General features: G+C 51.6%; 1 protein-coding gene across 4 annotated transcripts in view; it reads right to left on the reverse strand.

Moving 5' to 3' along the window:
• MGLL (monoglyceride lipase) overlaps window positions 1-25,681 on the reverse strand; it is a 121,611-nt gene that overhangs the window by 35,825 nt on the left and 60,105 nt on the right. For all 4 annotated transcript variants that reach the window (XM_046645658.1, XM_046645648.1, XM_046645639.1 and 1 more), the window contains exons 4-5: window positions 1,646-1,782; window positions 343-453 (exon numbers count right to left, since the gene is read on the reverse strand). In XM_046645658.1, coding sequence (XP_046501614.1) covers window positions 343-453; window positions 1,646-1,782 — 248 coding nt within the window. The remainder of the gene's footprint in view (window positions 1-342; window positions 454-1,645; window positions 1,783-25,681) is intronic.

The following is a 25,681-nucleotide window of genomic DNA, read 5'->3' on the forward strand; positions in this document are numbered from 1 at the left end:
AAACAGTCAACGACAATCAGCTCAAGCCTTACAGGAGACTTGTTAACAAAGGTTACTTTGCTGGATTCCTAATTAGTGCAACCTTTTCTCCTTTTAACATTCACCAATAAAACATGCACAAACAGGAAGTCATTTTTGTTTTGTCTTTGGGAAAAACGCACCTGGCTTTAGAAATTATGGAACCCCCGTGGCAACAATGTTTGATATTTGTCCAACCTTAACACAATACCGCATGAAGTCCAAGAACGGATGTTGGCTCCTTTGTCCAGACTCTAGCTATAAATGGATGCTCCGAGGCCTGGGGAAGCTATAGGAGTTTCACAGAACCGGAAGTCCATTTACCTTGAAAGTGGTGGCCGACTCAGGATTGGCAAGAACCAAAGGCGAAATGAGAACCATGCCAGAGAAGTGGCCTGGCCTCTCTGCGGCTGTGAGGATGACGATGGCACCTCCCTGCAATGCAAAACAGGCAGAGTTGCTGCATGCGGCTCCCACCAGGGCATGTATTCCTCATGAGCAGCAGCAGTGAACTCTCCCAGGCTGCAGGCCTGGCCAGGAGCCCTGAGGAGGTCCACCTCGCCACAGACACCATGGAATGCTAGATAAACTGAACCTACAATTATTTTATGACACCTGGTTTTTCTCTGGGTTTTTCCAAGAGCAAACATTTCAGAGAGATATAAATAAGTTTCCTGCTTGTGGGCTGCAAGTGAAACAGTAGCTGGCAGACCTCCAATTCACCCATTCCGTCAGGCTTAATAAGGGACTTTGTTTTTCTTCTCATAACCTGATAATAATAAGAGATTGCTACACTTTTTCCCCTGGCTTAGTAAAGGTCCCAGAAATTTAGGTTCCAAGAAAAATAAGGTGGATGGTGCTGAAGGCAGGAGGTGTCAGCTGCTGGAGCTGAGGGTAATTTGAACACTGCGTTGAAATCACAACTGCTTGAGGGCCAGGCAGGTAAGGGAAGTGTAGGAACAGAGGCAGGCTGTGGTAAAGGGGGCCGAAGGCCCGGCACCGCGTGGAAAGGCCCTGGGCGCTCAAATCCAAGCCATTTGAAGTCCTCAGCAGCCACCCCAGCAGTCTGCCTGTAGGGAGAGGGGGCCTGGGCACTGCCAGTTTGAAGACTCCGATTTAAAGATGGTATTTGGCTGATTCTTAAAGGATTTTATAAATGTAAAAGGTGAGAAGGGTTTTGAATGCCCTTGAAGGAGCTGGTTCCATGTGCTTCTCCCCAACCGAGGAGCCCCAGGCTCCAGGCAGTGGCTCTGCAGGGAGCAGAAGCGCCCTTGGGAGCCTCACTATGAGACAGCACTGAAGGGCCAGCGGGCTCTGAAGAAAAGATCCCATTCCCAAAAGGCCCCACCCCTGAGCTCCTCAGTGAGGGCTGGCGGGTGCCTGGGGCCCTGGCGTGCGCTCCCTCGGGGGCTGCCTCCGGGACTCTGAACCTGGCTTGTTTGCTAAGCACGAAACTGCCTGGGATCCCCAAGTGCAGGGCGTGCAGAGGGCAACGTGTCAGCTGGCAGCAAGCGTGGGCCGGGGGGCAGGGTGGCCCCTGCTCCATCGCAGCTTCTCACCCCTCCCACCCCCCCGGGGAGGTGGGGGACTGGGCTGATCCGGACCCCGTCTTCTGAGGTCGACTTACCATGGAGTGGCCCAGAAGGAAGACAGGGATCCCGGGATAGTCTTTCTGCATGATATCCACGTGCTGGAGCACGTCCCTGACGAAAACGTGGAAGTCAGACACGACCATCCTCTCCCCTTCGCTCTGTCCGTGGCCAACTGGAAGGGAACGGGAGACCGAGAGCTGCCGTTACCAGGAGGTGACTCCTGCTCAAGCTCAGCGGTTTCTTCACCGCAATCACCAGCTACTCTTTCTGTTTTTTTTTAAAGATTGGCACCTGAGCTAACATCTGTTGCCAATCTTCTTTCCTTCTTCTTCTGCCCAAAGCCCCCCAGCACATAGTTGTAAATTCTGGTTGTGAGTGCCTCTGGTTGTGCTTTGTGGGATGCTGTCTCAGCGTGGCCTGATAAGCGGTGCCATGTCCTTGCCCAGCATCGGAACCGGCAAAACCCTGGGCCGCTGAAGCTGAGCACGTGAACTTAACCACTCAGCCATGGGGCTGGCCCCCACCAGCTACTCTTTATTGAGGACCTGAATGTATCATCTCATTAAACCCTTTCCAACCTTGAACTCTTGAATGTGGGAGTTCTTCTCTCCCCATTTCACAGATTAGGAAATTGAAGCACAGAGTGGTTAAGGAACTTGCCCAAGATCACACAGCCAGAAAGTGGTGAACCGGGATGTAAATATGGCAAAGCCTGTCCACACAGTCAGGATGCCTTCCTTGTGGCCATTTCAAGGAAGAAAGAAAGGACAGGTACATGGAAAGTGTCAGCCAGCCTGGTTTTCTGCCCAGTGGGCAGGAGCAAGAGTGGACTCCTCCTGGGTTTTCCCAGTTCCCTGACCCTCATGGTTATGTTTCAGTGTTAGCCTTTCACCAGGTAAAGTGATGCATCCTGCCACCTCACTTTACAGCCTTCAGTGATAATAATATGACAAACATCAAATAAAATAGTCAAGTGTGCTTGCCAGAAATCTCAATGGAGCAGCAATAAAACTAGGTCACAGGCTGCCCTTCCTGGATTTTATTGTCTCTCTGATATCCGTGCTGTTCACTTCCCTTGTTCTTTTCTTGGGGTCTCTGCATGTCTTCTCTCTCTGAAGGACGTCGGTCGCTATAGAAACAACATGCTGGCTTTCTTATTGAGGCCGAGAGCAGCAGGTAGTTTGACAATCGCAAAAGGAAAGAGCTCCCAGAGAGCAGGGCCCACCCAGAGTGTCCGCCCAGACCCTGCTGCCGCCGCTGTGGGAAGCCGGGATGCTGATAACCACGGTGACTCACTTCACAGATGGGAGGGGCGAGGACCCGTCAGCGCCTGGAATGGACCGGCTGCCCAGACTTCAAACTTGGACACCCTCGTCGTGGTCACACCACAAGCTCCTGTTTCCTCCTGTCCTGTCCGCCATGCGTCCCCACCCTCCCTGTACCCGCTCCCACCCACCTCTCTGGCCATCACACACAGCCTGCAGCCCACAGGCCTGGCACCCCTCGGTGGCACCCTCGTTTCCGTTCTCCTCTGAGGAGTTTTTCCCTTCTTAAATTTATTTTTATTTTTTACTGTGGTAAAATATAGGTAACACAAAATTGACCATCTTAACCATTTTTTAGTGTGCAGTTCAGAATTATTAGGTACATTCACACTGTTATACACCCATCACCACTATCTGTGTCCAGAACTTTTTCACCTTCCCAAACTGAAACTCTGTCCTCCTTGTTTGGGGCTGAACTGAGGCCCACCTTCCTGCAACATCATGGGGTCAACGTCCTAAGCCCCGTACCTCAGAACGTGACTGCATGTGGAGACAGGGTCTTTAAAGAGATAATTTAGTAAAAATGAGGTCATGTGGGTAGGCCCCAGCCAATCTGACTGGCGTCCTTAGAATAAGACAGACACTCACAGAGGGAAGCCCGTGTGAGGACACGGAGGGAAGATGGCCACCTGTGAGCCGAGGAGAGAGGCCACGAAGACACCAACCCTGCCGACGCCTTGATCTTGGACTTCTGGCCTCCAGAACTGGGAGACAATCAACTTCTGCTGTTTAAGCCCCCAGCCTGTGGCACTTTGTGTGGCGGCCCGAGCAGACTCACGTACCCATTAACCAATCACGTGCCAGGCCCTCTCCCCCAGTCCCAGAATACAGTTCACGAAGGATATGGCCAGAGTACTGTGTTCATAGGTCAAATTATTACAAACATGGAAAAATCATTTTCTCCATATCCCTATCTTACTAATTTAATATACAATCAGTTTCATTAATTTAAAATGAAATTTGTTTTCAATTATAGGTTTGGCTTTTTTGCTTTTTAATTTTCTTTTCTGAAATGGAAACACCTGGTACGACAGTCAGAAATCTGTAAAAGATTCATCCAGAGAAGTCTTGCTCCTCCTCCGAGCTCCCCACCCCTCCCCTCTCGTTCCCTATAGTTAATCATTTTAATTATTTTCTGTTTTTTTCCTTGAAGCATTTTATTTCCCAAAAATGAGAAAATTACCTCTCTATCTATCCACCCATTCATCATCTATCTCTCTATCATCTATCAATCAGTCTATCCGTCATCCATCATCTATCTATCTATCATCTATCTATTCTTATTTTGCCTCGTTTCTTACGTAAAAGGTCGCATGACACATATCCATCCTGCTCTCCATCTGGTTTTCTACACTTTTAACATATTCTGGAGAAGGGTCACTTTGTATCACAAACAGGACACAGCGCCTCTCCGTTCTGTTGCCTACCGCATAGCGCTCCTTTGTGTGGGTGAACTATAGTTATTCAAGCGGTCTCTTACTGAAAAACGTTTGTTTTCTATCCAATCTCTTGTTTCTTAAACATCTGGCTACAATGAATAAGCAGGGGATACTTTATTTCATCTTTGTGAAGGTGTATCTTCAGGATACATGCCTAGATGCAGGGTCACTTGCTTGAAAGGTGTGTGCATATACCATTCCGGCAGATGGTGCTCACTCCCCTCCACGTGGATATACAGCTTCTATCTGCCAGGCCTGGGAGAGGACCTGTTTCTCTCAGCCTTATCAGTAGCATGTGCTGGTTGATGTTTGGATTTTTGCCCAGATAACAGAAGAGAAAGCGTAGGTTGAGCATCTTCTCCTATTTTAAGAGCCATTTGCATTTCTTTTTTGGTAAACTAAGAATTCATATCTTTGCTTATTTTTTCTATCAGGGTTTTATGTTTCTTCTTGATATTTAAGAACTCTTTGTACATTAGTTGGTCATTTGCTTCTTGACTTTATATTGTCTTTAGCTATGCAGATTTTTATTTTAAAATTGTCAAATTATCAATCTTTCTTTTTATGTCCTCTGAATTTTGATTCTTAGTTACAAAGGCCTTCTCCACTCCAGGGTTGTAAAGAAAGTCAGCCATGTTTTCTGTGAGGTCTTTTATGGTTTCATTTCTTTTTCTGAGGTAACATACATATAACATAAAATTTACCTTCACAACCATTTTTAAGGAACAGCTCAGCGGCATTGAGCACTTTCACATTGCCGTGCAGCCATCACCGCCATCCATCTGCAGATAAGGTTTCATTTTTACCTTTTAATCTTGATCCGTTTGGAGTTTATCTTGGTATATGGTGTGAGATAGGGATCTCTTTCTCGATGGTTCTCCCTTTTTTGTTTTTAATTTGAAGTGAAATTCATGTAACAAAATTAACCATTGTAAAGTATACCAATTCAGCTGCATTTAGTGTATTCACAATTTTGTTCAATTCCCTCCTCCATCAAGTTCCAAAATGCAGACGAGCCTTAATTCTCTTAACAGAAGAGAAAGTCTCTTAACCTAATTGTGATGCCACCCTTATCATACCTTAAAGTTCCTTTTTCGCTGGAGCCTAGTCTATTTCTGGATTTCCGCCCAGCCCTGCTGGTCTGCTTACTCATGAGTCAGCCCCCATTACTAAGGCACCACAGCGTCTGTCTCTCCTGTCTGCATGTTGTGCGCAGGAGGCCCCTGGTCACTCTGCAAGCTCTCTCGAATTCAGGTCCATCACTCCCAAGTGATGACTCTCCTCTTGATGTAGACATCTCCTAACTATGCTTCCTCTGGCTCTGGGCTCTTTCCAGAGCTGCGGATCCACCTTGCCAGCCCCCATCAGAAAGACTCCCCTAGTTGTCGCACGGCTCCTCCAGCTGCTTCCAAACTGGCTCTCCTCCTGGGTTGCACGTGGTGGTTTCTATCCTTCCAAATCATTCAGGCTCAAAACAGGGCTGTCGTCTTTGACTTTAATTGTATTCCTACATCCAGCTGGTGCCCAAATTCTTCTGGATTTCTAGATCCACAGCCTCCTGAATCGTCTCCTCCTTTGCGCTCCTGTGTCACTCACGGGGGTGAGACGCTTGTCGCCGTTTAACTGGCGATAGCTTCCTAACCAGTCTCCCTGCCCGCCCCAAGCCCTCCCTGCTCTGACCCACTCTGCACTGTCCTGCCGCCTCTTCCGGAAGCTGCTCTGATTTTGTGGCGGTCAGACTTCCCCCTCTGTTTCAGAACACGGTCACACGTGCCAGCCCAGCACGGGTCCCCACGAAAGGCTCCTCTTGGTCCCGCCGCCTCGCAGAGAGCACACGCACACCCATCTGCCCACTGTTCCTCCAGGCACATCCACCCTTCCTGCCTGTGCCTCTCATGGAACAGCCCCTCTGCTGCGGTGCCCTCACCCCTGCACCAGCCTGGGAGTCAAGGCCCTTAAGGCCCGTCTCAAATCCTGTCACTTCATGGAGTCGATGCCCTCCGCACAGGTGTGACTGTTGCCCTCCACACCCACAAGCACAGCACCTCTGTCTCTCACACTCGAGGTGATGGGAGCTCCCCTCTTTCTTTCCTCCAGCACCACCCCTCCCATGGGGACTGGGGGTCCCTAGAGTCAGGGTGACAAACAGCTCTGATTTGCAGCTGGAGGTCCCCACTGCCCTGTGCTGTGGAGGATTCTACAGTGAATCTGGCTGGACTGGGCAGAAAAGAGTGCTGTGAGCGATCAGTGGTGTCTGCCGTGTGGCCAGTGATGTCTGCCGTGGACTTGGGGAGGAGGGTGGGCATGTACGTGCCCCATATTTGCCAGGGCTTCCCTTGAGAGCAAGGATTGTACTTTATTCACCTGCGGTTCCTCAGGGCCTTGCACAGGCCTGGCAGAGGGAAGATGCTTGACAGACATCTGTTGAAATGAATTGTAGGTGGTATTTCCATAATGGCCACTCACCAAAGAGATTCAGCTTGGTTACTCCAACTATGGCTGACGTGATACATTTCTTTTCCCACCGGAGAAACTGAGTCTACTGAGCAGCAGTTCTGCGTAGGAAATTAAAATTCTTCTTTGCCTTATATTTTTTTAAAAGAAAGAATCCCGTGCCACAGATCTTAATCCAACATATTTTTAGTTTTGTTTACCCTGATTCTGCCATGTACTAACAGCAGTTTTGATTTTCTGTACTTTGATGCTTCAACATCTGGGTAGAGCCGACCCTAGAGGGTTAGCTAATTTCTGGAGATAGGAAAGGACTCACCTGTGAGCTAGCCTTTCAGATGCAACCCAACCAATCCAGTGTCCACACCCTCACCCACCTCCTCTACTGAGCTCTCACACTCTGGGCCACTACCCGGATCAGCCAGGGCCGGGTACCAGACAACTCGGGACAGCCCGACTTTCCAGAGTCCTGAAATTATTCAGACCAGCCAGTCCTAAGCCCGTCCTTCCTTCCCACAGAAACCACAGTAAAGGCTCCTGCCCACATTTTCCCCTCACTCCACCTCCTGACCACCTGGTGCTTCCCCGTGTGGCCCTGCACGTGGCCATGTTTCCTGTTCCTAGGGATTCATGAATATAATAAAGTCTTCCTTCATGACAGTCATTTCTGTGTCCTTTTCTTACCATACCCGATTAAAATAAGCCCCAGGCACCCTTACAACCCTCCAGCACTATATTTGATGCAAATAAGCCCTCAATAGTTCTTTGCTGAATGATTAAACAAGGCCAGTCTCTGTCTCATACAAATGTTTCTACCTGGAAATAGCCTTCTGTGCTGTTACTGTGCGCAAGGAGAGAGGCCACCGGGAAGTTCCCAGGAGGCTGACGATCCCATTAACGCTAGAACAGGAAGAAATGAACATCCCACTTCCCTTTCCCTAGGGAACCGGTCCTACTTAGTATTCATTTTCTTACAGAAGAAAAAGCTGGTCAGACACAGCCCTGAGTAAGGAAAGAGAGATTAAGCATTCAAAAAGCAGGAAAAACAACCCCTGATATTTGCATGGCCGTTTGTAATTTACAAAGCCCTGTTCCCAGAGTTTATTTCATTTGATCCTCACAACTCTGTGAGTTAAGGATTCTCTCCCCCATTTTCTAGCTGAGAAAACGGACCCTCAGATAAACTGGATGGAGCTCAGCCTCGCAGTGAATTAGAGGCTGGGCAAGGAGTCAAGTGCAGGTTTCAGACTCCAGATCCAGGGCTTCTACTGTCACAGCTCAGTGCAAAACATGAGCAGGAAGCAGGAGGCTCAGAGACGGATGGAATGAAAAGAAAAGCCCTTTCTAATAGGATACAGAACCTGCTGTGCAAACACATGGCTGGCGCATTCCCTCCGAGCTGGTGTCGGGAGCCGCTCACACCGGAGGCGATCCTATGCATGATCGGGTGGCCGTCTCATGCAGAGATGGGTCACGCTCGCCACGTGGCTGTGCTCTCTAGCGTCTACAGATGTGCAAACATGGAGGCCACCGGGAAGCTACTGGAGCCGTCATAAATATTTGAGAGCGGGGTATGGTGGGAGCACAGGGGCTGGGCAGAGACTGACACTATAATAACCACAGCAAATAGCAACAGATGTTCACAGAAGACCTCTCGTCTACAAGCTCCCCGTGTTCAAAGATGTTCCCCACGGCACGTTCCATGGGCACACGTGCGAGATTTATGGACAAGAAAACCGGTCCCTGGGAGATTCGGCAGCTTCCCAGGCCCGGAGCTTCCTTGAGGAAGTGCTGTCTGAGCCCAGCTGGGAAGAGTGGCCAGGTCCACAGAGGGGCGGGGTGAGCATGTCTCAGACCTGGGGACACAGTGGACGAAGATCCTGGGTGGGAGAAAGTGTGGTACCCTGGGGCCAGGGCTACAGTTGGGTGTTGGCCTCTACTCAGAAAGATGGGGGGCCGGGGAGGGTTTTAGGCACAAGAGTGACATTTGCATTTTTAAAAAATTGGCCTCATTTTATCACTTTCACCACAAGACCATCACGGAAAGTCTTGTCCAAAGCTTTGTCCATCAACTATATCCACAGCTCCCTGGGTATAAGGGCCCCAAAGCGGCCTCTGCTCTGGCTACTAGGAGCTGGGAGGGGAAAGCATGGCCTCTGAGTGGAGGGAGGGAGTTCGGGAGCGTGGAGGTGCCACCTGGGGTGAGGCTGGGTGAACACACAGCAAGTCACAGAAGATGTGAAACGAAGAAGGACGTGGCGGCCGAGGAAACCCTCTCTCGTCTTGCCTCCAATGAGAGAGCACCCACACAGAGGGTTACGGCCGTCAACTCAATGGTGGACCCGCAGCATCACACAAGTGGCCCTGTAGGATTTGCTCAGCCTTCCAAAGAAACCAACTCTCTTAAAAGATGAAAGAACTAATCTAGAAAAAGGGCGCTGGTCTTGGCTTTGTCCCAATTCCATGACACCTGGGTAGAGAGATGCACGGGCCATTAGCTCATTAGCAGGCTCCTGTATTTATTCACAGCAGCCCAGCTAGTTTCTCCTTGATTTTCCAGGGGATGTTTCCTCCCGGGAGGAGGGCAGCCATGGGAGGTGCACAGGGCTGAACAGAGCCGAGCTCTGGAGAGCGGGCTTTGGTTTCCCCAGGGCCATCTGATAGGTAAGAGGACACTCTCCTTCTGCCAGTTAGGGTATCAGCCCTGCACTCCTGGCCAGCCCACGGGAGGTCAGCCAGCTCCAGGAGGGGCACTCCTGCAGCGTATGTGATTCAGCCCTACGAGACAGGCGGTCACTGTGGAGCCTCTGGCTTCCAGGACCACATGACTGGACCAGCAGGAGCCAGACGTGGGAGTCACAGCTACTCAAACCCAAAGGGAGAATGAGAGCCACTTGTGGATGAGTGCCAGAGCAGAACACAGCACCGCTGGGAGCAGGGAGGGGGACCTGATTAAGCCCTCACTTCTCAGCTTACAGGAAGCCACAACCCATATATGTTGCAGGAGAGAGAAACTGGTACAACCACTTTGGAAAACAATTTGGCCTCTTGTAAGGTTGATCTGTCCTACTTTACAACCCAGCAGATCCACCCCCCCGGTGTACCTGCAACCAAGAGAGACCCTGTGCACGCCCGGGCACCAGGAGAAAGGCAGGAGTGCTCCCGGCGGCCTGTGGTCACAGCTGGAGAACAGATACATTGTAGCAAAAGAGATTATTCTACGGTAGTGAGAAATGAATAAAGCTGCCTGCAGCACCATGGATGAAGCTCAGAAACAAAATATACACTGACCGCATAAGTATGCAGTTTAGCCATTTTATATAAAGATAAAAAACAAGCAAAAGCAAACAATATATTTTTTAAAAAGCCATACATATGTGATAAAAGCATAAAATAAAAAAGCTAGGGAACGAAACACGATTTGAAGATGGCAGTTACCTCTGCTCATTGACCGTCTGTGACATCTACTCATAAAGTTGGCGGCGTGGTAAATGAAATCCTGTAACACACCCAGCAGGTCGTGGGTCCTCAGCCAAGACTAACTCGCGTCCCTTCCCCTACATGCAGTTTCAGAGGAGAAAGTCATTAGTCACCCAGTTAGTTCAGCCTTCTTTCCTGTCAGAGATTCTTCTATATGTCTAACCTGCATTTCTCGCACTTAAAGGGCTTTCCTCGTATTCAGCTCTCCAAAGAGATGACAGACAGCTGGCCTGCATCCTCGGTACAGTCATGGCTTTCTTTTACATGAAGCACTAGCTTGTCTTTCCCCTCAGTTTCCTTCAAACTAAAAATTCCCAGGTTTCACATGTAACAGACCTTTTGTTCCCCTTCAAAAACATTAAGTTAGATCTGCTCTGTTGTCCGCAGGTTATAGGAGTTCTCAGGTGGCTGTTACGGTTTTAGGCTCGGTAAAACAGGATAAAAACATAGAAACCCTGCAACCCAAGTTTAACTTCTGTTGAAACTATAACAAATGCTACTTTTAAAAAAACAAAGGAGACTGCATATGGTAAACTGAACTGCTGCAAAAAGAAGTGCGGAATCATTTCTCCAGGATTTGAACTGCTATATTTTTAATATTTACGAAGTGGAACTTTCTGAAAGCCTTGGTGATACGAGCAACTAAAACCAGCTGGAGTCAGGACCCCAGAGATTTCAGGAAGGGTGGGAGACAGGCCAGCATTTTCTGGACCACAGAGTGTAAATGGATGTGACAGCAGCGCGAACCCGGCCTGAGAACGCTCCTCTGCCTCGGAGAGCTCAGACTCCTGCCAAGCAAGGCCCCAGCTCCCCGCATCTGTGCCCAGGCAGGGCCGGCAGGGTGAGCGCCCTTACACATTCACTCACTGAACCGCGAATGAATAAACACTGTTGCAAGTTCAAATTCAGCTAAGATGCGATGAAGGTGGAGGAACAGACTCACTTGCCGAGCACTCACTCCGAGGGCCAGCCCCTGGGCCTGGGCGTCCCCTGGTTTGATAACAGCAACCCAAACCTGGAGGGAGGAGTCACCGCTCAACGTGAAGGCGGGAGCCGGAAGCCAGAGAAGTACGGGAAAGAGAGGCCAGGGCCTAGGGTGGGTCTACAGTCTCAGCTCCTCCTGCAAGTGACCTTGCCTTCCGAAGGCTGAGCTTCCTCACAGGCAGGAAGGAGCACTGGCGAGGGCCACTCGGCAGGTGCTGCGAGGACTCAGTGAGGGTGTGAGTGTGAGCTGGTTAGCGGCACGCGTGTGTGGCTCACAGTCAGCGCTCGCGGAGTGAGAACCTGCCGTTCTAGGTTCTTAAGGGAGCAGAGCGGCCCTGTCTGCTATGCACTGGAACGTCTGCTGGGTCATTTCAATTCCAGGATATCGCCGACGACCTCCAGGAGACAGTGCAATCATCACTGCTCCTTGCAAGTGGCATCATTGCTCACTAACATGGTTAGTACATGAGAGTCATGTCAGAAGTGCTCTTGACTCCTGCAAGTTTGGAAATGGTGGTCTAGACTTTCCTGTTGATTCCTCAAGCGAATGCAGAAGCAAGCCATGCCCCAGGAGGCCTTGTTTCTGAATCAAGTGTCCGCTTCATGAGGAGTTGAGTGGGCGTCTGGCATGATGACGGCGGAGAGGTGGAGGCTGGGGGCCTGGAATGTGGCCTCAGGCATTCTCTACCCCTCAGTCTTGTCAGAATAACAGACAAGGCAAACAGAGGCCTTTGGCAGAAGCCATGTGCCAGGGCCGTAGGCGTCCTGCTGGCTGGAGCCCTGACCCCTCCAGCCCCGCCTGAGAAGAGGTTAGAGATGGGCCACCGGGCTCCCTGCTCCTCTCCCAGCTCAGAGGGATGGAGCATGGTCCTGTGGCTGCCAGCTCAGCCCCCTGAGGGAGGGAGCACTCCCAAGGAGACCAAGCAGGCCGGGTGGTGCCTGGCTCCTGCCAGTGGGGCACCGAGTCCTTTATCCATCAGGCAGTGTGGCCCAGGAAGGTGCGACAGCAAACTGCACTGTCCAAGACGGCAGCCACCAGCCACGCGGGTCAGTTAGGTTTAAATTAAGTTAAAATTAATTAAATTACGTTTAAATTAATTAAACACAAGTTTAAATTAAGTAAAAGGAAGACTATTAGAAACTCAATTGCTCAGTCTCACCAGCCACATTTCAAGGGCTCCACAACCTCACACGCGGGGCGGCTGCCGCACTGGGCAGGGCAGGCGTAGAGGATGCCCACCATCGCAGAACATTCTACTAGCAGCACTGAAAACACCTTCTATTCAGGGGACACCATGCGGACTGAAGATAAACCCTCTATCCACTTGCCGCCATTGTAAATAATACACCCTACATTGTTGCTCCGGTTATAGAAGTGACACACGTTCAAGGGAGATACCTGGGAAAAACGCAAAGCATGGAGGCAGCCACTGGGTGCGAGTTAGGCGGGACTCTGGAATTCGACCTCCCCACACAGTCTGGCTCCACCTGGTGAGGCCCCAGGCAAGCTTCTCCCCTCCTTTGGGCCCCAGTCTCCTCATCTGCAAAGTGAGGACAACGGTAGTCGCTCCTGGGACACGGTCACTAGAGCATCGCAGAAGCCGAGACCCACACAGGGAGAAGGGAATGGGTGTAAGTCAAAAGGCAACAGTTGCTCTGAATGGGAGAGGAGCAGCAGGGAAGGTGGAGAGAGGGCAGGAAGATTCCGTAGAGAAGCCAGCCTGGGGCAGCGGAGTCGCAGGTGAAGCACCCTGGAAAGACACAGCCCCTCCTTTCCTGGACTGTTGGTAAGATTAGCAGACAATCTAAGCCAAGTGCTCCATCAGGGCTGGGCACAGAGGACGGGCTCAGTAAATAGGTGTAGAAATGAAAAATTAAAAAACAAGAACAAACCACTCCTGCCCTCGCCAACCAGAAATAAGTATTACTAAAGTTTGGTCTCATTTCAGTGGTTTGCCTATGTGAACTATATGACCTGGGAAGCCCTCAAGGACACATGGCTGAGAGAAAAACCTCAAATTGCGGAATGATGCCTACACAGCTCACCACTTAGGTTTTTAACACCACAAAATCAGACTGTCCATTTCCGGTGGCCCCGGGAGCCGTCTGCCCGCACAGGGCTCTGGATGCCACGTTGGCGGGCCGGGAAAGCTGGTCAGGGTCTCAGGCTCCTCTCGGCCAGCGAGTGTGCGCTTACTCTGCCGGTGCTGGGACGCCATGCCACGGGGTGGTCACGGAGCTGCGGAAGGGTTAGGTGGAGGTGGCCATGGATGTGCCTGCCAGCGAGAACAGCCAGGGGATGTAATTTGACTCCTTGCTCCACCAACATCTGTTTTCTCAGGGTGGTCCCTCCCGAGGGGCACGTGCTAGGGGTGGGCTGGGGAGAAAGTCAGTCCTCCAATTGGACAAGGCCTCTCTCTCAGGGCTGCTGCCACAGGAAGATGGCGAAAGCAGGTCCTTTTCAACGGAACAAACTTTCCCTCATACCTGTTGTGTGTCAGGTCTTGGCTAGGTACTGGAGACCCAGAGTTGATTTTGAACTTGACATGTATAGTATATGAACACTTCTCCACATCGGTACATAACTTGCACTTGTGGTTTATAGGACTGCATGCTGTCCCACCAGGGGGTAACTCAAGACTCGCTTCACTTTTAACAGAGGGATGCTGAGACTCCCTTCAACCTTTGTTATTCTAAATAACACTGGGATGAACATCTTTTTACAGATGTTTATAGAATTGTTAGGATAAACTTGCCAAAATGGGATTTCTAGATCAAAAGATAGGAATATTTTTGTAAGTCTTAATTCATTGAACCAAAAATGGTTTCCACCTTGACAACTTTCGCTGTCCCCAGCAAAGTATGGAAATTGAGTTCCATCATATCCTGGTCAGCACAGGGAGTTAGCGCTCTGTTTATTATTAGGAGGTGGCAGAACCACCTGCTTTCCATTACAGTGTTTGGCTTCCAGATGAAAACCCAGTGGGAAGCTATTGTTTTGGCCTGAAGACACGTAGCTCGAGTCCTATGTTCTTCTCTCCTCTTTTTAAGGCAACCCCCTCCTCTACCTTTGGTAGGGAGAGAGCCATAGAGCCTACATATGTGACCCAAACAACGGGTCCTAAAACAATCCAGGCTTTGGGCTGGCTGATTTGGAAGTCCCCATTGCAGGGAGAGCCTGTGTGACTGCTTGAGCCATGTCAAATGCACTCAAAAGTGATGTGACAGCAAACCAGCGGAGTGGCCGCCGGCACATCAAACCCAGGTCTCCCAGTTCCAGCAGACCTGCCCGTGATTGCTTTGCATTTTCTGCTTCCAGCCTTTAACTGCAATGCTTTATTGGAACAAGGATGCCAGCAGCCCCATATTTCCTTCCTGCTTTAGGCTGCAACGTGATTATGCTGTTTAAAATTTAGATATCATGCTTTCTAACGAAGGTCTGGTTAGTTTTCTGTGCTTCTGTGACAACTAATAGCAGAAATCTCATTAGCAAAGGCAGTCTATACCAAAGTGTAAGGACATAAGACCGATGACAAATTAAAAGTAAAGGAATTGCATCCTTAAGATAAAAGGTCATACATCCATTTGCTGCCACCAAAAAAATATATTGGGCCATCAGCCGAGATATTTCACTAATGCTAAAAATGTCCTTGTGGAGAGTGTGGGAACAAAGGGAGACTGACAGTCACGGGGCAAAGGGACCTGATCCAGGCGGACAGGCCTGCATGTGACAACGTGCGGGCAGGGACTGTCACAGGACCAGGGAGGCTCTGCTGCTGTCTCTCTCGTTCTCTTAAAAAAACATGCATATGGCAAAAAGTCCAAGATCACAGCTTGTTGGCCTGGAAAACAGTTTGTTTCCCTCAACAAAAGCCATTTCCTCCTCTTCTGTTTGCTGATGGTCCAAATCTCCATCCGTGGACACTTGGAACAACATGTTTTCGTCTCCCCAACTACCACTGCACTGAGTAACCCTCACTGAGAGCGCCTCCCTTCGCAGCTCTCCGCCGCATCCAGGCAGGGGCCCGATTTTACAAAGGACATAAAGACAGAGATTAATTTCTTTACTAATTGACAACAGCTTGAAAAAGGTATAAAGATGCCAGAAATCAGCATATGGGCTATGGAAACACATTTCGGCTCAGATTTTTTTTTTAAGCTGTTACAACATGCTTTATAATGTAACCAGCTAAAAGGCTGTTAAGGGTGCGGCGTTTTAGAAATAATGCATTCTCAGGATTTCATATTTAGAGGGTTTATTTGAAAACATCCTACTCACCACTGTATAAATAAAAGGAAACAGCATGACAGAAAGTGTCATAACTACGGTTCTTGGCGTCTTGCAGGCCGATCTTCCTTTTGTATCGTGCTGCAGGAGGACGATTTGCTTTGGGAGGATGGAGGGAAGCTGGTGCCCCTGTGGGATTAGCGATCATCTTCCCACGTGTCATGCCTGTGGGGACCATTCTGTCTCATGAACTGGTCACACCTGTTCATTTTCTGGCTCATGAACTGGGGGGACTCAGGGTGATTCTGAGTTAGCCAGAATCATCCAGAAATGCCAGACCTTTCATCCAGATCTTTCCAATAAAAGTTGAATATACAGACAGTGCCTCTGGCTTATAAACAGGCAACAGCTGTGGGGTGGGGCGAGGCATTCACCACCAGAAACTTCCAGGATGCGACGAAATCAAGGAATAAAAAGTCTGTGACAAAAATAACAGGATGCTCTGCAAATTCAAAATAATGCCTAGGGCAAATTATAGAACGCCATGAGATCAGCAATCCCCAGGGTTTGAAACTTCAGAAAAATATTTAATATAAAAAAAAATCCTCATGTACTTAGAACCAAATAAAGGGGAAACGTCAAAGGGATGGAAAAATACGTGAAACTAGGCAAATTCCCGACCTGACCCGGATTTTACAGAATATTTTTTTAAACCGCTGTCTCCTGTCCTTTAGGTCATCTTCATTTTTACTAGACAATAGCCTATGTCTTGGCATATATTTGCCTCCACACCACAAACCCACTGACTGGCAGAGTTTCTGGAAGACGGAACACGGACTTCGGCACCAGAGCTGGGTTCAGATGCTGACTGCTGCTTTTCGGCTCCCTGAGCTTGGGGACGCTGCCTCCGTGCTATGATCCTGGTTTTCCCATCGGTTAAAATCGCCATCGGTGGCAACTGTATCTAGCTCGCAGGTTGACGAAAGGCTTAAATGAGAAAGCAGGTGAAGGCAGCTGTCACACAGCCGACGCCCCACAAACGTGCGTCTTCTTCAGCCGGCCTTCGCCCCGTGGGCAGCACTCCAGGAAGGGGTCCTGCTCCAGGACGCTGCAGTGCACAGCGAGGCGTCTGCCCCCCTCCCCTCCCCGCAGGCCAACAAGGCTCTGCCGTGGGTGGCTGCCCAGAGCAAGTGCCCCTCCGACTGTCGTCCTGAGCTGTCCCTGTGTGTTGGGGGGGGGGGGCAAATGGCCACGAGGACAGGAGAAGGCTGACTGGCCACCAACCCCTTATGGACCGGTGGTGAAATGTCCTTTTCTGCCCACAGTGTTAACAAAAGTGATTTTGATCTTTCTGAAGCAAACCAAGGAAGAGAGTTTGAGTGGAACAGAGACCCAGCGTCCAGAAGGCTTGGAGAGGTGGTGGCCTGACGGGGACACCTCAGGGGAAGGTCTCGAGGGCTCTGTCGCGGAGCTGCCAGCGGAGTCATCTGGCTCGCCTTCAGGGCAAACGTACCAACACGCTGCAACCACGTGGCCGTTTCCACATTTCTCCGGGCCTCTCCAGGCCGCTCACGTCCCTGTGCAGCCCCGTCAGCACCACCGCCTCCGCTCACGAAACACTCTCCCCAGCCCCCTCCCCGCCCTGCGGTCCTCACCCAGACCGGGCACCTGAGTTGCGATGGGGTGATGACCCGGCTGTTTTCCCGTCTTGTTTGGCTCCCAGGTCCCATCCCCATGTTTCCCACCTGCTTAAAACTAGTTCCCTTGTGTCCCCTCCCAGCCTGGTCCTCACACTGCTGCGTTTCCTTATCTTTGCTGGTGGTGGAACCACAGGGTCATTCTCCACGCTCCCTCGCCCTCCTGTGCGCTCGGCTCCCCTAGAGCAGGCCCCCCTGGCGCTCACACGCTGCCACCCTTCTTCCACCTCGCGCTGGCCAGCCCAGCGGTCTCCACACCCTGCAGGCCTGGGGTGGGGGGGGGGGGGACACGCTCCTGCCCCTCCCTCCTCATCTTCCCCAGGGAGGGGGGGGTCTACTAATCTGATTGCCCTGTGCTCGATGGCTGGTGGGGCCACCCTTGCTAGGCAGTAGGATGGCTGTGTGTTGGAAAGTTGTCTGTCCCTCCTGCTCAGCAGGAGTGGGAAGCTCCTTGGCTCCTGCCCAACAATGGCCTGGGGCTCGGAGGAAGCGACAGCACCAAGGCCACCCTCCCAGCCTCTACCGTCTGTCCTCCCCAGGCGCCAGGCATGGCACACTGAACCGCCGCACATCCTGCATGTCCCTGGGCCTTGCACACGCTCTTGCTCCATCGGGAACACTCCCCTCACTCCTTGTGGAGCTCCACTCAGCTTGTCTCTCCCCTAGGAGTCTCCCCTCACTTCTCCCTGTGCACCCGGGGTCCCCAGCTCTGGTGCTGGCACACAGTGGTGTAGTCATGCTCTGCACCGTGAGGGCTTCCTTGAGACTGTGCTCCTTGGGACAGGGGCCTTATCTTAGCGTTGTAGCTCCAGCATCCAGGAAGTGCCAGGCCCACAGCAAATTCTCAAGAATGAGAAAACCAATGAGAACCAGAGATTGCCGTTTATTGGGTCACAAACAGAGGTTCGCTCCAGGTCAACTAATAGGCTCACCTGGAATTGGCTGCAGGGCCTCAGGTCCAGCCAGCCCCGACTGGGGAGGGGCCCTGGAGTGTCCAGCAAGATGTGGCTGTCCAGACACTCTGGAACAGGTCTCAGGCTGCCCTGGGATGCAGGCTTCCACCGTAACGCCTATCTGAGCAACTCAAAGACTGTCTTGAAGGAACCACTCAGAAACCGTGATGGGAGCTGGAGCTCAGTCCACACTGGCCCCTGGGGTGGGCTCACAGACTCCTGAGCTTGCCCAACCGAGTGACAGTCCCATCACGGGAAGGGAGGCTCTCCCCACAGGAGCAGGATTTGGCCGCAGCCCTGGCGTTCCAGGACCTGAGGTCGAAAACCGGCCAGGCAGGACCAGATGCCATCTCCTTTCGAGTTGACTTAGGATTTCAGGAGGGACAGGGCCCCAGAGGTGTTATATAGAGTATAAAATAGTTAGCAAGAAGATTCTGAGTATTCTCCAAAATGACAAGTGTTAAAAGTAATTGTAAACAAACATCAAACAACTTTCAACACTACTTTGTGGATCTCACCAGGACAGTATATGGAGGGCGGTTTTAGGTTCCTCCATAAAAGCGAGTCCACCTTCTTGCGTGGCCTCAGAGTGGCGTCCCTCTGTACCACGAAGGAGCATCCGGCATTCAAAGCAACATCCGAGTTAAATCTGAGTTCTTCTGAACTCAGAGTTGTACATCGTACTGTCCACTCCTTCCTCCATAACTCGTGGCCGTGGCGCCCAGGGCCTTCCACACCTCACCTGACTCATTTCCTGACGTGGTGCTAGGAGTGAGTCGCGCCCCCTAAGTTCACATGTTGAAGCCTCACCCCCAGCACCTCAGAACGCGACTGTATTTGGAGACAGCGCCTTTCAAGAGCAAGTTAAGTGAAAATGAGGTCCTGTGGGTGGGCCCTAGTCCAACAGGTCTAGTGTCCTTATAAACGAGGAGACGAGGACACAGACACACACAGAGAGAAGACCACGTGAGGACACAGGGAGAAAGCGGCCTCTAGGAGCCTCGGAGACAGGCCTCAGAGAAACCAACCCTGCTGACACCTTGATCTCAGACTTGCAGCCTCGGGAATTGTGAGGAGTAAACGTCTGCTGTGTGAGCCGCCAGCCTGTGGTCTCTGCCACGGCCGCCCATGCTGAACGACACGCGTGGCAACCTTTCCCTTATGCTCCAAACGCAAGAGGCCTGCGGTTCCTGCCACACACCTCACCGCCATGGGACTCTGTTCTTGTGCAGATGTAATTCTCTTTGCTAGGAATGCCACCCTTCTCTGCCCACCTCCCAGACTTCTACTCAGCCACTAAAGCTCCCTCTCAACGTCACCTCCTCCATGCACCTCGCCTCGCCCTCCACCCCTTCAGGGAGCTGCTCCCTCGTCTCTGTCTACAGCCCCGATGGTGCTTTGCCGCCTGCGAATGGCAGCTTGATGAGATGCCTGCAATGGGGTGCAAAGTCTGAGCCCCGACACGGGCTCATGGCCACTCCCTGACTGAACAGGACCCGAGCAAACTTTCTAAGAGCTTTCCTGCCAGGACGCCTTCAGAATGCATCACTTCAGATAACATCCATCTTAAAAGGAAAAGTGCACACTGCCTCCTCCATTCCCTGATTTCCAGCCCTCCTTCATTTCAAAGTCTACTCACTTTTTATTCAACCAGGTGTTTACTGAGGCCCTCCTCCCCCGCAAACAGACCTTTATCACTCCAGTGGAATCAAATAAGAAACACAAAAAGAGGAGAGCCGGTCTGCTGGTGGTCTGCAGAAAATAGAGCACGGGACGGTGGAGGGAGTTCACATGTGCGTGTGTGAGTATGCGTGTGTGTGACTGCACGTGCGGGGGATCGCAGTTTTAGAGAAGGCCTCATGAGAAGGTGATGCTTCAGTAAAGAGGAGAAGGAGGGGACAGAGGAAGCCGTTCAGCCGTCTGGGGACACATGTTCCCATGGCAGACGGAACAGCAAGTGTGGAGGCTCCAGATGGGGGCCTGGTGGGCGGGGAGCAGAAAGGAGGCCTGTGATCTGGAGCCAGGGGTCAGGGAGCGGCAGGGCCTGATCATGCAGGGGGGGATCCGTGTGGGGAACACACTGTGGGAAGGGGGGGCGGGGCTGAGGCTCCCTGCTGAGGAGCCACCACCATGGCCAGTTTGCTTCCTGGTAGAATTCAGGGCCCTTTTTACTTCTGGGTTTCCCGTAGGAAAGGCATATGAGTGACAAGGAGGCCACATAAAGTGGCCTGGGACAATGGGCTAGGAATCAAGAGTCCCCATTTTGCCCCCAACCCGCTGGGTGGCGCTGAGCAAGACAGTTGCCCTCTCTGGGCCGTCACTGCTTCATCTGTGCAGTTAAGTAGATGGTCTCCATATCTGGTCCCATCAAGCTTCCAAGTGCTGTGCTCCCATTTTCCAGGTTCAGAAGCAACTTCCAAAAAAGTGGAGGAGGGCACAGAAAATGAGAAAGACCAATACCACCACGAAGGAAACAAGGATGCCCCAAGCAGCAAGAGGAGGCTGGACCCCACGTGACTCAGAAGGGAACATCTGTGGATTCTGTTGGCAAAGCCACTGGTCTCAGTCATTTCCACACCCACACAAACCCACATATGACAGACACACACACATATACACACACCAACACATATACACACAAAGACCACACACACAGACACACACACAGCTGAAAGGCTATACCACAAAACATGTACTAGTTGTCTTTGGGTAACTGGATTAAGGTTATTTTACCTTTTTTGTCCTTTTTTTTTTGTATTTTCCAAAATTTCTACAACGAATTGGTATTTTGTCATAAGGGTTTTAAGGGTTTGTCATAAAGGTTTTTAGCTTTTTAATCACACATGTACAAGTACATGAAGCATGAAAATAAATCCACCCAGCTCTGCAGTCGGCCCACCGTCTGCTCCTGAGAACAACTGTGATGGGGATCAGGGCATTCATACGTCAAACCAATGGGCCCGCGACTCGGCCAGGCGCCGAGAATATGAAAGTGAGTGAGCTGAGCGTGGGGGTGGGTGGGAACAGGGACAGTGGAACTGAAGAGCCCTTTGATAGGGCAGTGATGGTTCTGCCAGCCTGGATCAGAGCCATCCAGACAATCCCCTAACCGCCACCATGACATCCTGGGACAGGAAACAGCAATTACCAGAAATAGCCCCAAGAAACACTTTTCACTCTCTTCTCCCATCTTTGCCTTCTTGGAAACACACCTGGGAGTTTATGTGGTCACTTGGTAGGCCGACCGTAAGGCGGCTGCAGTCCTCGCTTCCCACGAGCCCCTGCAGCTCCTCCAGCCAGGCCTGCACCTGGGCTCCGGACTCGTGCTGGTGGAAGCTGTGCAGAGAAGGTGAGGTTTGGCCAGGTCTGAGCCTAGGCTCGAAAGGTCTTGCAGTTTCTGGAAACCCTGCCAACCTGCCGGATGACAGAGACCAGTCCAGTCACCTCCATGGCCTCCGTTACCCCAGCCAACGGCCAGCTGATCCCAGACCAGGGCTGCCTCACCGACCTGCAGCTGAGCCCAGGCGACCTCGCTGGCTCTCAGGATCGTGAGCTACACAAACAGCTGTGTCCTAAGCTGCTCCATTTGGGGCAGTTTGTCGCACAGCAATAACTAACTGATTAACTGACCACTGTCGCCGATGTCCCTGAGTGAGAAAACCTTGGTTCAGTGTAAACTGGCCCTCAGAGAATTCTGTTTTAGAATAGAAGCCTCCGGCCAAGAGACCTCTTCTCCTGTGGTGGACATCTGGGGCCTCTGGGTCCACAGGGGCCCTTCCAGAGGCCAAGCGCTACGGCAGGGGAAGGGCCACAAATGACACCTTGGTCAACAAGCATTGCATCTACTGATTTTAAAGCTGTCATTTACTTTAAATTACAAAATGCATGACTGTAATCTCCGATTCGCCCGGCCGGCACTTTGGCATGTCTCCTTCTAGACCTTTCTCTACACACTCACTCACGCGTCTGTGCCGCCCTAGAATTTCGTGTTATGATCTTTTTCATTCCATAAACAGCACTCTATTTTTTCCCTTCACAATATGTCTTGGAGACCTTTCCAGAGCCGCAATCATAGCTCTCTCCCTCTTGTAACCACAAGTACGAGCGAGCGGGCCTGCCCTCGTCTGCGTAACTGCTCCTCTGCTGGCGGCACTTGGGCTGCTCCCGACTTTTCACTGGAACGAAGTTGGTTTCTGCACACACATGCCAGGTCCCTCGAGGGTGGAAACCGACGTGTGGGCTCACTGGTCAAATGAGCATTTTAAAGGGAAGACAGTGGCAGATGGAGGCTTTCCAAAATCCACAGACCAACGAACCGACCCTTCCTGCCAAACCAGCCAGCGTCCTCTGCCCTGCACTCTCCGGTTTCTGTCACCCCCTCCTCTCTCAGGCTCCCTCCCTTTCCTCTCCTCCTACAGCCTTAAGCTACAGAGCATGGGACTCTCCTCAAATAGAGTTTTCTCTGTCCTGCCTTCATGTAAAAAGCATGTGCGCTGTATTTTTCTAAGAGGGAAAAAAATCGCCCTCCATTTACTCGCTCTGTGCCCTTGATTGATTTTTTTCTGAGTCAATGGTCTTGCATTAAAAAAAAAAAAATTTTCTCCTGTTGCATTATAAAATAAACACGAGATTCTTATGGAAAGATGACTATAAAAGGAGTCACTATGAAAATGGGAGACAATGTTCACAGGAGAAAGTACAAAAGAAACTTAGAAAAGCAGAAGAGAAGTAACAGCAGTGAGGAGGTACAGAGCATCCCGGCCTTGGGTCTCCAGGAGCCTGGACCACAACAGCTCCTGCTGCCAGGCAGGCGAGGGGTCTGAAGCTGATGATGTTGCTGTGCCCTTTCCCTGGCGATTCTGAGAACCCAGTGACATTCTGAGGGGTTAGGTGTGCAGCTGTTTGCCCCCACCCAAAATGGCCCTAGACCACAGGTTTTCCAGGTTGGCATGGCTCTTTGCTCCCCACAGTCACATTCCATTGATGATCCTGGCATCCACTGAGAATGGAACACGCACGGCTGCTGAGCCGGGCGCGTCCGCAGCGCTGCTTCCCTGAATCAGCCTCGGACATCCCTGGGCCTGAGTTTTGGCTCTGCCATCGGAGAGCTGTGCACAAACGCTGTAACCTCTCTGACCTTCACTTTCCCCATTGAAAGGTGACAATAATGAAAGCAGCATAGAGTCTGCGAGGAGGAAAGTTCCTTCTCCAAATAAGAGGGGGCTCAGAAGCAGCCCGATGACTTAGTCAAGGCCACATGTCACAAGATGGCAAAGGCACCTGGTCCAGGGGACATGTAGGTCTCACCACCCCCAGTAGGGCCCCCTGACACCTTGTCCTTGGTGATGGGCTTCCATTTCCACCCCTCATACGTCTCTGCCTCTGACTTGGCATGCTAAGGTGGACCAGCCTGGACCAGCCTGGACCAGCCAGTATCCTGTGAGCCCTGTCGTCCCTTGGTGGCACTTCCTGCCACCAGCCAGATCACAGCCTTCAGGAATCTGGGCACCCCAGCACTTCTCAGCTACGGTCCTTGTTTCTGGAGGCCCCGCCACCCACATGCACATTGTTCTGTTTTGGTCGCTTCTGGTCAGTGGCTGTTCGAGCGCGTGGGGCTGACAGTGCACCGTGGAGAGCAGGCCACACTCTCCCGCCTCTCAGGCCCTGGTTTCACTGTGCTTTTCTGAACTTCCTTCTCCTGCTCGTGCTTCCTTCTGTGAACTCAGTCCACAGCCTGCGAGAGGCCCCCAGGGCTGACCTCTGATCCCCATGACCCGCAGGCCGGGCTGCCCACATTCTCACCATGCTCACTGCGAGCTCCTCAGAGCCCCGTGAGAGAAGGAGGTACCTCGACTAAGAGAGAAAATCTCTCCCTTTTAGGGAATCAGTTCACCTGTCACCTCACAACCATAAAAGGCAAAATAAGAAAGAAAAATACGTATAAAAAGCTTCGTACCAATATGTTCCAAGATTGCGAGAAATACTTCACTCCCGCTCCGGTTTCCTCAGCCGTCAGAGAGCCCCTCAACCTCCTGCTGAGGGCTCTTGGGAGACTTAGAAACACTGCCCGTCCATCCGGTGCCTCAAGCTCTTGAGTTTATTAAGGGGCCTGCTCCTCAGCACAGCCCCGCCAGGGGGGGCATACTACTGCTCTCCATTCACCGCTGAGGAAACCCAGCCTCAGAGGGGCAGTGTGACCCGAGCGCCCAGTCCACAGCTGGCCCGCTCTGCTCTGACCTCCTTAGGCTGTTAGGCCCGGTAGGTGCCTAGCACGGTCAGCCTCCAGGCCGGGGAAGCAAGGAGCCCTGGAGGCCTGGGATGGGAGGCACGGGCGTTCTCGGAGGGCTGGGGCCCAGGCCCGGCCGTGGCCTAGGAGGCCAGGGAAGGCCGTGCTTTGTCGCCCAGCCTGTCCCCTGAGGCTCCCAGCCGCCTCCCCACACTCCCTCCCACTCAGCAGCTGAGGAAACCAACCACGGAGAGAGAGGGAATGTCAAAACGCTAGGGGGTTTGGGTGGGCATCTTGTAAGATGCAGTTTGAAATGTGCGTGCTCCTGTTCTCACAGCCCACGCCCTCTGGACAGCAACGTTCCCTCCACCATCTGCGCTTTCTGATTTAAAAATTCACCGTGAGCCCAAGTGAATGGACTGTGCAGGAGGATCGCAATGATGGGCAAGACACGGGGTGTTTGTGTTTGTTTTTCTAAGTATTTTCTGGCATCCTCAGACTTTTGGGTAATGGCACCTGGTTTGGGTCATCACCCAGCTGTGGTGTCTGGGAGGCCCCTCAGACAGTGGGGCTGCTCTTCCAGCCTACACAGAATCATCCGTGCGGGACTGCCCCAGATGTTGCTCAACTTCGGAAAGAAAAGCAGAACATAAAACCTTAATTCAAACAATTTCACTTCTCACGAGCCACTCTGACCTAGGAACAAGGAGAAAATCGAAGTTAAACTGTGTTCACGTCAGCTATACTCCGTTCTTGTGAAAGAGGGAAGAGATGGTTTAAAAAAATTCAAAAGGTTCCAACATTTGCTCGCAGCTTCGTAGAGGACAAGGTGCCTCTCGCACTCGGCCCGTCTTCCTGCATCTCAGTCCCCTCCCACCACCCCCACGACGGTCTCCCACACATGGGAGTGACACGGAATGCCAGGCGTACGTCAAAGGACATTTAACGACAAGCGCAAAGAAGGGAAGCGTGGTTCTGAGGGCGTGTGGGTGGGGAGGCACACTGACGCCATGCACGCATGCCTTCTGGGCAGCCACCAGCCAGCAATGTGACTCAGTGCAGCTGGACACTGGTGGATTTGAATGGACATGTGTCACTGGTGCTCTGAACCCAGAGTGAAGGGTACCCACTATGGGCCCCAGAAAAGGCATCAAACCTTCTATGGCCCCGAACTTCTTCCATAGGAATCAGAGTCACCCAGTCTTCATCCCAGGGCACCACCTTCACGATTTTGTCCTGGCCACACACTGTCCGTATTATTATCTACCTATTATATTTCTATATATTA

The sequence above is a fragment of the Equus quagga genome, chromosome 1 (assembly GCF_021613505.1).
Source record: "Equus quagga isolate Etosha38 chromosome 1, UCLA_HA_Equagga_1.0, whole genome shotgun sequence".
NCBI classification, from domain to species: Eukaryota; Metazoa; Chordata; class Mammalia; order Perissodactyla; family Equidae; genus Equus; species Equus quagga.